The sequence below is a fragment of the Hirundo rustica genome, chromosome 2 (genome assembly GCF_015227805.2).
Source record: "Hirundo rustica isolate bHirRus1 chromosome 2, bHirRus1.pri.v3, whole genome shotgun sequence".
Lineage (NCBI taxonomy): Eukaryota > Metazoa > Chordata > Aves > Passeriformes > Hirundinidae > Hirundo > Hirundo rustica.
In genome coordinates, this window is record NC_053451.1 from 92,358,599 (window position 1) to 92,370,854 (window position 12,256).

Consider the following 12,256-nt stretch of genomic DNA (forward strand, 5'->3'; position numbering starts at 1 on the left):
ATCCTTCAGAGGATTAGCATGAAAAAGTTCTAATTCTACAAGGTCTATTATAAATTATTCTTGGCCAGTCATGTTATGTTTTCTTTAAGCAGATAAGGAGACACATTAGTCTAATAAGCCTTATGTGTGGCAACATCTGTGACCAAACTGTGAAGATACAACTGTCCTAGAGGAAAAGAGGAAAGAAGAGGAAGACTATTCCAAGCACATTTTCTGGCAAGGATCCCTGCTTTATTCAGCAGAGAAGAGGAGAGTACTCTATTAGCCATTAGACATGGCATCATGTCCTGCTTCTTATCCTGAGCAAATCAACCAGCAGTAGTGAAGCAGGGCAGAAAAGAACAGAACTTTATCACTTTCAACCAACCTACTCATTTATACCTGGAGAAGGACCTACTGTCAGGTCTGAGCAGACACAAGTTCAAAAGGAAATTTCCCACTAGACAGTAATAACTTATTGGCAGACTGTGCATGGATAGGAAAGCCCAGGAATAGTTCTGTGTTTTCGCTTTTTTTTTTTCAGTTGAGCAAGGGAAACCACCTTGGTCCTGAAAGTGCTTTATTTTACCACTGATTACTCTGGATCAATTTGTGATTTGATGGAGTATCCAAGAAAGATTAGATTAGTATCTTCAGTAAGAGCTGGAAATCCTGACGATATTCTATTTAATAGAATGTCCACACTGCAGTATTTTATTTTCTGTATGTTCTTTGTGGTTATTTTCGTCCTTTACTGAAATACAGCTCTGTGCTTGTTTTTGTTAATGTTCTCCACAGTAGCCAGTATGAGGCTGTAGTTTGCATTTCTGCTGGAAACAACGTTGATAACTCTGGAATGTTTTAGCCGTTGCTGAGCAGGGCTTGCACAGTGCCAAGACATTTTCTGTTTCTCACCCCACCCGCCAGGGAGGGGCTGGGGGTGCACAAGGAATTGGGAGGGGGCACAGCTGGGACAGCTGACCCCAAGTGACCAGAGGCATATCCCACACCATATTGCCTCGTGGTCAGCACATAAAGCTGGGGGACAAAAGGGGAAGGGGAGGGACACTCAGAGTGGTGGTCTTTGTCTCCCCAAGTCACTGTTTCACCTGACATTGCCTTCCTGGAGATGCCTGAGCACCTGCCTGCTCACAGGAAGTGATGGATGAATCCTTTGCTCTGCTTTGCTGCTGTGTGTAGATTTGCTTTGCCTGTTAAGCTGTCTCTATCTCAGCCCACGAGTGTTCTCACTTTTACCCCTCTGATTCTCTCCCCAATCCCAGCGAGGGAGAGCGAGTGAGCGGCTGCCTGGGGTTGGGCTGCTGGACGGGGTTCAACCACAAAAATCTCCCATCTATTAAACTTGGAGTAATTCCTCTGAAAAAAAATAGACTCAGAAGACACATGTTTTTAAACCAAGAAGATAAAACAAGCCCTGTTTTACTTTGTTCTTTTCAAATGGAACATGCTAGCAAAATAGTTTCATGTCTGGTATTTTTGTTAAATCTCTGTGGTAGTTCCCAAAAAATTACCATGTGGCATAAATGAATCACATACATGTCTGACCTTTGTGTTAATAATGTAAGTGACACTATTTATGAGGCCAGAATTTTTATTTTGGGCCCTGGAAATGTGAATCCTAGTGGTACATTATAGTACTCTGCAGTTCCATACTAAATGTCACTTGTACAAGAGCATTTAATTTTCTAATTCAGAGCAGAAATTGCTCCTGGACTTTTCATATGTGTGCATGTATGTGAAGATATTTTGCATAGACCACGATGCACCCTGACTCGAAATGTGCTTTAGAAGAGAAACACAGAATTTCTCAGTCTGGAGAATGACAGAAGAGGTGGGGAGGGCAGGAGGAGGGATTGTGTAAAGGTGAATTTTTTTAATACCTTACCACAGTACCGTACTGGAGAAAGGTTTGGAGGAAGAGGTACCTGCCATAAGCATTCCTTCATTCCTTCTCAATCACTTGCTTCAGCCCAAGAAAAATATTGATTTTGTCCTTGTTCAGTTAGTCTTGGTGCTCAACCCAAAGGGATCAAGTCTGTTCTGGACTTTGAGTCCTCCAAATGAACCCAGGTGGTTCCCCTGGTAGTATTCATAGCAAGTAAAAAGAAGTAAATATGTGGCTTCGCTTATTTCATACTCAGAATGACTGTGCTTTTCACAGCATGTATTTGCACAAGGACTAAGCATTTTGGATGCATTAAATTGATGTTTGAAACAGAACCAATCGTCTCTTCTCTGACTCCTGTTTCTCTCAGCCACGTTTGTATAACTCACCTTGTCAACAATACACATAAGGCACCTCACCACTGCTCACTGGCCTCAGAGTTTGTATCTCAGAAAAACCTTAATTGAATAAAAGGTGGCTTTTGTGGTCCACATAAATTAATCTCTCTTTTTATATGTATCAGTACTGAGTCTGCTTTTTATACATAGAGGTAAACCACATGAATTATCAGATACTTCCTGGAAGTAGCAAAGTATTATGCGAAAGGATGATCACTCTTTTCTATTTGAGCAGGTCTGATGGTGTCAATTCCTTTCAGAGGAAACTGTCAAGTAAGCTGGTTTTGTTTATATAGTTTGTTTCAATAGCTTCAAAATACGGAGCAGCTGCTTAAAATGTTAGTGAGAAATACCTTCCGTTCCCTGTTTTACTGTTAGGCATTTCAGGAAATTTCTAGACCTTCATTGCTGTCTAGACTGTAAAATCTATGGAGCAAGCAGCACCAACACCCTTGCTGCAGGAGCAAAATGCAGTGAAGGGATGCAGCATTTAGATGGGTTTTCATGCTGGTTGTAAGTACCCCTGTCCCAAATTATGGCAGGTGTGTGCCAAAAGGAATCCCAGCTAATGTGGTGCATGGTGAGGAGACAGACTGCAGGCAACAGGGACGTGGCTTTTTTCCTGTCAATGGCACTGCCAAAAGTATTGTTGCTTAGCCTTTGGAGAAAATAAATAAATTTTAAAAATAATTAGGCCCCTTCATTCACTCTGTCTCAGTCATTGTAAAATACCTGCATTAGGTCTTAAAGATAAATAAGAGGCATTTAACCTAAAATGGTTTTGGTTGTGACATTCTTTTGACTAGAAAGGAATTTGAACACTAAAGTGTAGCCTAAAATACATGTCTGGTAATGGTATTTTTAGTGCATTAATGTGACATTTTACTATGCAGACTAGACTGACACAAAGTTCAGCTAAAACAGTCCCAAAAGAATTAGCCTTCCTATCTGAAACTTGATAAGAGAAACTATTTGGTAGGGTACTTCTTCCTCTGTTCTTTTGTTTTCCTTTCCTTCCAAATATACACAGCCTTAGGTAAGGTATAAATATACACAGTAAACTTTTTTTGTAAAATAATTGCCACACTTTATTGGTACAACACTTTCACTTTAGTTATTACACACTACAAGCAAACAAACTCTTGCTACCCAAAATGATTGACTCTGAGAGCTCCCAGCTATCCATTCACACAACACAGGCTAAAACCCCTCGACACTGGTTTATGAAAGCAGAACACGTATCCGGAGTGTTTTCTTCATTTTTCCTCATGAAGAAAATCTATTTTGCAGTGGACTGAGAGGGAAACATCTCATGCTTACAGTAGCCAGAGAGTTCTACTACATCTGACTGCAGGTAAACTGAGTGATGATGTGTCTGCCCTTACAGTTCCAGGGCTCTGCCCAGCTCACAGGGAGATGTGAGTAAAAGCGGAGTGGCAGTAACACACTCTGTGCTGGGTTCCTGTGGGAAGTCTAATGCCTGCACAGCACAGTTTCCAGAGGTTTCTTTAAAACAAAATCAAAGCCTACCAGCTACTAAAATACATTCTTTGTTCTATGGTGCATATGGTGGAGGCTTTTCTCCAGGCAAGCAGTAAGTTGGTGTATAGAGGGCTGGGGCATTCGGAGGAAGACCGTAGCTGGAGCTGGACTGAGATGGAGGCTGAGTTTCTTCTGACAAAGAAATGTCAGTAGATGATGTTCCTGGAAAATTGCTGGCAGGCTGTATCAGACAAAGAAAAATAACTTCTTCAGTAAAGGATTACAACCCCATTGCAGTTTTGTGTTGTTTGCTATGTGTTACATAATAAGCCCCACGATTAAATTTCTCATGCATTGCAGCACATTAGGTTTAGTTCTAAAGCACCTGCTTAAGTGTGGCAAGGTGTCTGGTGAAACAAGACAGATTCCATCTGTAACCCAAGTCATTTTTAATAGGCATTGTGCAGACAGCTAGGCAATAGAGCAGAACAGGAATTTCTGCAGGAGAAGATGCTTAGCTTCCTAGGTGAGGCACAGCACCTGACTGATTATGTTACATGTATCTGCTGTTTCCAGGCACCACTGTGAATTTTAAATTGCCTCAGATGTAATTAAACTCAGCTATGATACTTGCATAAATGCAAGGTCTTATTCCTTCGCCAAATGCAGATTCCTCTTAAGAGACTATTTTACAGGTAGGCATGTCTCCCTCTTTGGCAGTCAGCTATCATGGGGCTTTGGCTGAAAAAGGCACGAAAAATAAATAGAGCTTGGGAAGTAACTCATCTTCAGGAACAAGCAGGGTTCATTAAAACAAAAGAATGCATGTAGGGAACAATATTCAGGATACAATCCTACTACTTTAAGCCAAGTTTTGTCACTGATTTCAAGAGGGTGAGGATTTTACTCCTCCTCTCATATGCCAGCACATGCCAGTCTATGGGCTTCAGCTGAAGACTTGGGCTCAGCTCCCCTCAGGTTCAGACTTTAAGTGAACTTAAAATGTCTTGAATTTAAAAACAAGATAAAGCGATCATGGATCTTTTTCAAGAGAAATGAAAAATCTGGGCAAACGATGTTCCCTGCTGCTAAAACAATTAATAGCCACAATCTAGAAGGCCAAGGACAGGGCTGGCCCTTAGACAATGGCATCTCAGAGCTGTCCAGGGCTGGCAGACCCCATGCCGAGGTGTTTGCTTCCTCTGTGGGGCTCCATGTGAGCAGGGGCTGCTGCCCTGGGTCAAACCCTCCTGGCAAGGAGAACGTTGTGCTGCATTTGTACCACACGGTGACTTAGTGAGTGAGAATGGGGGCATCCCAACAGGAAGGCTCATTTATGCCCTTTAACTCTCTGAGGCAGTGCAGGTATACTGACAGATCTGCTAGATACATCAGCTCCATACCTAGTTGTTGTGGGTTTGGGTTGGCTTGAGGTTTTATTTACTTTGGAGTTGTTGCTTCCCTCACCCCTCAAACTGCAACCGCTGCTTCCATCTGTTTGCTTGGAATTGTTTCTGCAGTGAGTTCTTCTCTAGCAGGAATAACTGGCACAACCCATAACTGCTGTCATCACCACCAGTCCCTGCCCAGCTAATCAGGACCATTACCTGCCCAGCTGGCAGGCTTGTTACCAAGACCAGTTGTGGCTGAACTGTTCCAGTAAGGGGTGTATTATTTTGTAGGCTCATGTCACAGTAAACAAAAGAAATGCTGGTTACATCCTTTCAAAATGCATTCCTGCTATCACCCTTTCTTTTTGACATTTGGCTGATTTATTTTATGGATTTTGCCTCTCTGGCAAGCATTTATTCAGTGAGATACTGGATTCAGCAGAGGCCAAGGAATGAATGCCATATACCTTTAGCCTGAGATAATCCACCGTTGACTCTAAAGGGCAGACCAGCTTGGGCAAGGTCTTCTACTCTGTGGACAACTAAAACTTAGTTCAGTTTCCCATATCTAAGTGTCCAGTCCTTTTGGGATGCCATGGGATATCCCAGATGTCCACAGACGTGACCCGAGGACAATGAGACCTGAACCTGGACCCTCTCAGAGTAGCAGCAGGGGACAGGTGGCTACTTGATCTCATTACCAGGCAGTACTAGATCCCTGCACAGCAACAGACCCTGTGTTCAGTCAGATGAATCCCAGACCCAGACTGGGATTAAGGGCTGCAACCATCTGAGCAGGGCTTGTGAAGGTCTGAATTCAGCAGCTGGAAGCACTTAGACGGAACGTGAAGACCTCAACCTCCAGCCCAATGGATTCAGCCCACAGCTCTCAAGCGATGGAAGCAGATGACAGTTAAGCTTCTGGCTGTTCCTCATCATCCCTGCTTCCATCATTCACGATTTGTACCTTTGAATAAGTTCATTATGATTTTTTAAATTCATATGCTGATGCAGAAATTACTTCTCTCCAAACCGCAATACAACGAGTTCATACGTACAGGGAGGTGGCTTGCTTTTATATTTTTCCCCAGGAATAGGGTTAAGTTTTCCCATTGTTTCTTACTAATCAGCCCAGTGGATCCCAGTGTTTCTTACTATCCTCTCCTGACTCGGGGACAGCTGCTGGTGTCTGCTTCTGAATGTTATGAAGGGAAAGAAAGATAAATGAACACACTTATTTGAAAAAGTAGAAATCTAGGTAAATAACTGTGTTTATTTTGGAGTGCAGATAAGAATTTGGGGTAAATACAACATATTTCTGTTTCTCAGGGGCCACAGGACTGAATAATCACAACGGATCCTCATGACTACTTACATGAATCTTTTCAGCTTAATTTCATGTGTTTCCATCCCCTTCTCTCTCTACTCTTGGCTACCCTTATCTCAGCAGGTAAGAGTCCAAAGGACAACCAGAGAAAGCCTGAGGCCTGAGAACAGACCAGAAAACTAGGCACAGACTAAGCTATCCCAGGCAAACCTGGGAGCTGGGATCCAGCTGAGACCTACCTCTGCAAAATTGGTACTGAGTAGCAGCTCATGCTTTTCTGATGGCATGAGAGGGGTGTGTTTTTGTACTGTACCTGAAGAGGCAGTGGGTAGGACGGATATGTAGAAATTGTTGCCGTGGAAGGACAGAACCCAGCGTATGTCAGGATCTGCTGGGCAGGGTTGTACAGGATCTGAGGAGGAGGTGCAGCACTGAAAGCGATTTGGGACAGAGGTACCTGTTGGGCACAGAAGACAACAATGTATCAGTACAGTGTAGAGGGGGCTGGAGCAGGAGCTGCTCCTAACACAAGCAAAAAGGCAATTTAACAGCTTTCTATTTTCCAACACAATACCAGTAGTACAAAAAAACCCAGGAGCAGACAGAATGAGAGGAGGGTGTTTCCAGAATGAATTTTCTGAGTAAAAATACACAGCTATTTTTATCTTCTTTCCTTGGAAAAAGGCTGTTGGTGCTTCCCTAGCAACAGTTTCAGGAGCACTGGCAGGACTCCAGATCCGAGACACCCTGAAGAGCACGGCATACAGCGCTGGCTGCCTCTTCTTATTCATCCAGCACCAAACACCAAGTCCTTCACCATTTGCTGCAGACTCCTTCCAACAGCAACTACCTGCTGCCCTCAAGTCTTTTTTCTGTGCTTTCCTACACAGATTTACCTAGATCTCCCTTTCCAGACCTGTCACTCCTCTTTCACAGCTCACTCTCACTTGGGAACTGGAGTTTGCTGCTGGCTCTCCAGCACCACTCTCAGTGTGCTTACCTCATTCCTACTGCAGAAAATCCTTCTCTCACGGCTTTATTGGCATGCCTCTTAATTACAACGCAAAATGACGTTTGCAGGAAGAAGTAATAGCTCACATGAAACCAGGGTCAGGAAAAAAGAATGAAAGTTAGTGTAAAAGAGGGTCTGTGTTAAACCCTAAAACCCTGTGCTATGTAACGATTTGTGAAGGACAGCAGAGCAACAGAGTTTTGTGAAATGTTTTCACGAGATAAATCAGGTGGTTTCTTTTATTTCCTTTGTTATTGTTAGCACATTCCTCCACATGAGAGCATGGAATTTTCTTTTCACTGAAATAATAAAATATGGTAGTTGCCAGATAAATGCTGAAAGTAGCAGCCAGGATTTTTTTTTTTTTTTTTTTTTTTAATCTGTGGGAGATATAAACCACTGCATCCTCTGGAGATGGTGTGAGATCTCTCTGTGATTGAGTAAGAGGTATATTAATTGTGTTTATACTGGAAAACATCATCTAGGTCACTGATGTACCATATAAGGTTACTGAAAAATCTAGGCCTAGGTTTCCTGGAGAAATTTGGCATTTCAGGAGCTAGTAGAGAAAGGCTGGGATCAAAGGCAGAGAGTTTATTTCAGGAGAGAAGGCAAGTCTCTCATCTTCAATGCACCCTACTCAAAACACTCTCATCTGCAAGATATCCACCTTTCTACCTGCCCTGCTGGGTGGGTATGATGGGGAGAGATGAAAAGACACTGCCTCAGGAGGAGGGAGGAGCAGGTAACCTGCTTATTTCAGACCCAAATGTTTGGGGCCAGTGCCACAGCCCCAGAGTGTGCCCTTCCTCCCTCAGAGGAGGGATAAAATCAGATCCCTCTGACATAAATGAGTTAAGAAACACTAGCTTTACCTACAGATGTGAAACATAGATGCCTATTCTGCATCTGCCACCAGCTTTCTGGTTTGGGTCTCTTTGGGTGCTGCTGTTTGACCCCCTTTGACTTCTCTTGGGAACCTCTCTCAGTCCTCTCACATTCCATCCACTCACAGAACAATGCTCTCTAAGTGCTAAGGATGAACATCTCAACAGTCCTAGAAGATAAATTTGGGGAGTCATCTATGCTACATCTACTGATCAAAGCACCTTATTATCGTGCTATCTAGTCTCAGCCAGGGCCAGCAACAATTTGTGGTCACTGAAGCTGGTTGGATGCTTTTATCAAGTACTCCAGTAATTACTCTGTGTTAAATTACTCACCTAAAATACGTGGGTAGGTTGAGACATTCTAAACTGCACCAACAGCCAAGTCAAAGAGATAAGGAGTAATGAACTAGCCAGGGAGGGCTAACAGTGTCAGCTCTCCGGCCTCACACAGACCTGCCAGAGCATTTATGTCTGACCTCCAGCTACTTTTCATGTCAGACTGCACCTTTAGTTGCGTGAGTGCTAAGACATAAACCCATGGCAAGCAGCTCAGTAATTAGGGGTTAGTTTTGCTTTCCTTTTTAGAGCAGAGTGAGGGAAGAAGGGAGGGGATGAAGCAATGCTATTTTATCTGTTCAGATTCCTTTAAGGACTGTAAGAAGGAAACTAATTTTAAAAAAAGTAAAAGGCATCCCCTTCCCCCCACCCCCCCTATCCCCCCTCAGGACTATCAGTAGTTCAGGTTAATGCAGCCCTAAACTCAGGGCAGGCAGATTCCTTGGCAAGGTGTGTCAAAAAAACATCCAGAAGTCATCAAATGAATACCAAACCAGGGAAGGGAGTTTCTAGATTAACTCAGCATCAGCAAGGGAAATTTTCCATGTAATTCTTTACCTGAAACTTCTGTGAGAAATAATCACAGTGTGTTATCATTTTGGGTACTTTGGCTACATCTACTGATGTAATATCTGAATCTGCTTTTTGTTAGAGGTGACTTTAAGGTAACTACCTCCATGTCCTATATCCAAGCATGCTGTCGATCTTAAAAGGAGGGTTCCTGCTGTAACCACTGCACCTCCCCCAGCACGCTGCAGATCACAGAGGGCAGCCCCATGGGTGACACCTTGGGGTCAGGAGAGAATGAAATATTTCCCACTGAGCCAGCACAGCCCTCAGGCAGGCAGCAAAACCACAGGGAGCGTGCCAGAGTCTGCAGGGAATTTGTCACAAGAAAGAAAAGCTGAAACAAACCAAAATAAAAGGGTGTTTTTCTGCCCAGGAAATACGACGAGTTTAAAGGAAAGGGCACTGTTTTGCAAACTCTCCCCTTTGTAACATGGTTTGGCTGCCAGCATTCCCCAGAGATAAACATGATGTTTTTTATTTGACTAGTCAGCCTGGCCTTGTGCTTTCTGGAAGTCAACCCCAAAGCAATGCTGTGAGGCATTTCAGGGGGCTTTGCAGTTCTCCCTGCAAAATGCCAGTGAACATTTATGTAAGAAGGTGAAATCTTAAAGCAAAGAAAATAGTTCTCTCACATATTTTAATGGGCTTTTTGCTTTTTTAATTTCAGTCCCATGCCCCCTTCTTTTCCTCTTCTGCTTGATGTTTTCTTGGTCCCTGTCTTCCCCCAAGTGCTGCTCCTTTTGTAAGGAAAGGGAGCAGCAGATTAGCAAATTATCTCTGGTACTAACTCAAAAGAACCCTGAAAAGGCACAGGCAGGAGGAAGGGGCAGCCATTGCATTTTGGATTGCTGCTTTAGTATGAGTTTCACAAGCTGAGGTGACTGACACAAACTCATCCTTCTCTTGAACTATGACATCCTTTTCCTGCTCACACTCCGTGGAGACATTGAACATCTTATTCAGATGAGGTTTTTAGCTGGAGCCCTGACAGACTCACTCCAGCTAAGCTTGGGGTCAAGCTGCACATCCACCACTGCTGCAATTTCCCTCTGCTTTTATGCCACTCAGTCAGAGGACCCAAACCCTGACCCAGCCTCTGCCTCCCAGCCAGATGTGCCAGATGATGGTGACTGCCATTCTCCCAGGAACATCTCTTTGGCTCGGTGTTCCTCACGAGCGGTGCAGCAATGGCCCTGCAAAGCACAGAGCTGTATCAAAGCATCAGCCCAAACCTCATGTAAGCATAGGTTTGAGCAAGACATGTTAGGTGGACTCAGTCTGGCTCTCTGCACACTTCTCACAGCTGCACTTGCACCCAGTTGTTAGGCAGGAGAAAAAATTTAGTGGCACTAAGCTGCAGTACTCTCCCAAAAACTTACTGTAGATGATGGCTGCCTTCACTCCACATGCAAGCTGCTCTTCCCCTCATTTCCCACTGTGGTTGCTTCTGCTCCCCTTCTGCTCCTCTCACAGGGAGGAAAGGGAGATGGGGAAACTCCCTTTGGGGAGCTGCGACTCTTTAGTGGCTGCTATAAATTCCTTGCAGGAGTCCCCTACACAAAGGAGAGCTCAGCTGCACATTTCTTTCTTACATGCCATAGCTCAGTGTGCTTGTTTGGCTTAAGCTGGACAGAGGAGTATTTCCAAGAAATGTTGCAACTCTTAACAAAGGTTAATTTCAAACAATTCATATGGCCCTGCTCTATTTTAAGCATGGTTTTAACCACCCAATACATATTGTAGATAGCCTGGGCATGCTTCCTAAGGAATGCTGGGTGGTCAGAGCTGGGCCTGGATGGTTTCCAGTCTGACTGGGTCCTTGGCTCACTGGATGCCAGGTCTGAGCAGTCCCTTCCTGCCAGTCTGCTCCCGCTCCTGTCCTGATGTACATCTCAGCTATCTCTCTTGCCTTGTCTTCCCTGCTCTATCTCTCTATTTTTGTTCATTTTACCCATCTTTCTATTCAGTTTTCTCCTCTGCAACAGTGACCAGACACATCATGGATCTAAGATGACCCATGCTGCTATCACAGCTCCATTTGGCTCCTCACTAGGCTACTCCCCTGAGAGCCTAGTAAATCCTGAGCTTCTTGCTTGGTCTTTAGGCATTGCTTTAGCAAACATGGCCACTGACAGTGATAATGCCAGGAGCAGCAACTTCACCCTTAAACGTGTCAGTAAGTCCAGCCATATGGTGCACTCCCACCACACAGTCTCTTTTGAATGCTGTGGTGCACATCAGCACAACACAGTGGTGTGGCACAGGGAGTAGTCAGAGGGTGGCATTCCTTTGTGAAACAAAAGGGGATGTTGAAGTGTTCCGAGCACACAACTGTTTAAATAAAAATTTGACTGGTACTTCAGAATTCATCCCCATTTTTAGGGAAATTAACTACACAAGGCTGAACAGTCACATATAGGACTTGACTTTCACTTGTTATCTACAAATTTGCATCCTCAGACTCCGTGCTGGCCCACGCATTCAGTGATGAATTAGAAGGGAGAAAAATGCCACTAAGTGAATTGCCAACATTTGTTCACACAGTTGTGATTTTTTTTCTTCCACTCTCGTATTTTGGGCTTGACACACTTAGCTGTGAACAGCTGGCAACAGCTTCACCTAAATCCATGAATAAAGCTGAATTGTTAAAGACAATTACTCAAAACATCCCATTTGTTGAGACTTGAGGCTGCTGGGTGAGATGGAGGAGGTGAACTTTTAGTTGTGTAATGGCTAAACTGCTGATCTGATAAGGCACAGGGTGAATGATGGGCTGTGAGATAGGAGCTGGACCCAGTGCAGAGGATTGTGCTCTTTGTCATGCTAAGTTGTGCTTCCTTGCACAAACCCCTGGGCTGTGGGGCTCCCCCTGCTCTCCCCGGGGTAGTATCAGGGAATTCAAGACATTTGCCTGTGGCCTCAGCATGTTTATCTCTGCTGATGGGACTTAACTTACTCAGCTGCT

At 44.0% G+C, this 12,256-nt stretch overlaps 1 protein-coding gene across 2 annotated transcripts in view; it reads right to left on the reverse strand.

Moving 5' to 3' along the window:
• Window positions 1-3,363: 3,363 nt before the first annotated feature.
• Window positions 3,364-12,256, reverse strand: part of TMEM255B (transmembrane protein 255B) — a 66,880-nt gene continuing 57,987 nt past the window's right edge. For both annotated transcript variants that reach the window (XM_040055831.2, XM_040055830.2), the window contains 2 exons: window positions 6,797-6,940; window positions 3,364-4,006 (listed from right to left, as the gene is read on the reverse strand). In XM_040055831.2, the coding sequence (XP_039911765.1) occupies window positions 3,839-4,006; window positions 6,797-6,940 (312 nt within the window). In that variant the 3' untranslated portion in view covers window positions 3,364-3,838. The remainder of the gene's footprint in view (window positions 4,007-6,796; window positions 6,941-12,256) is intronic.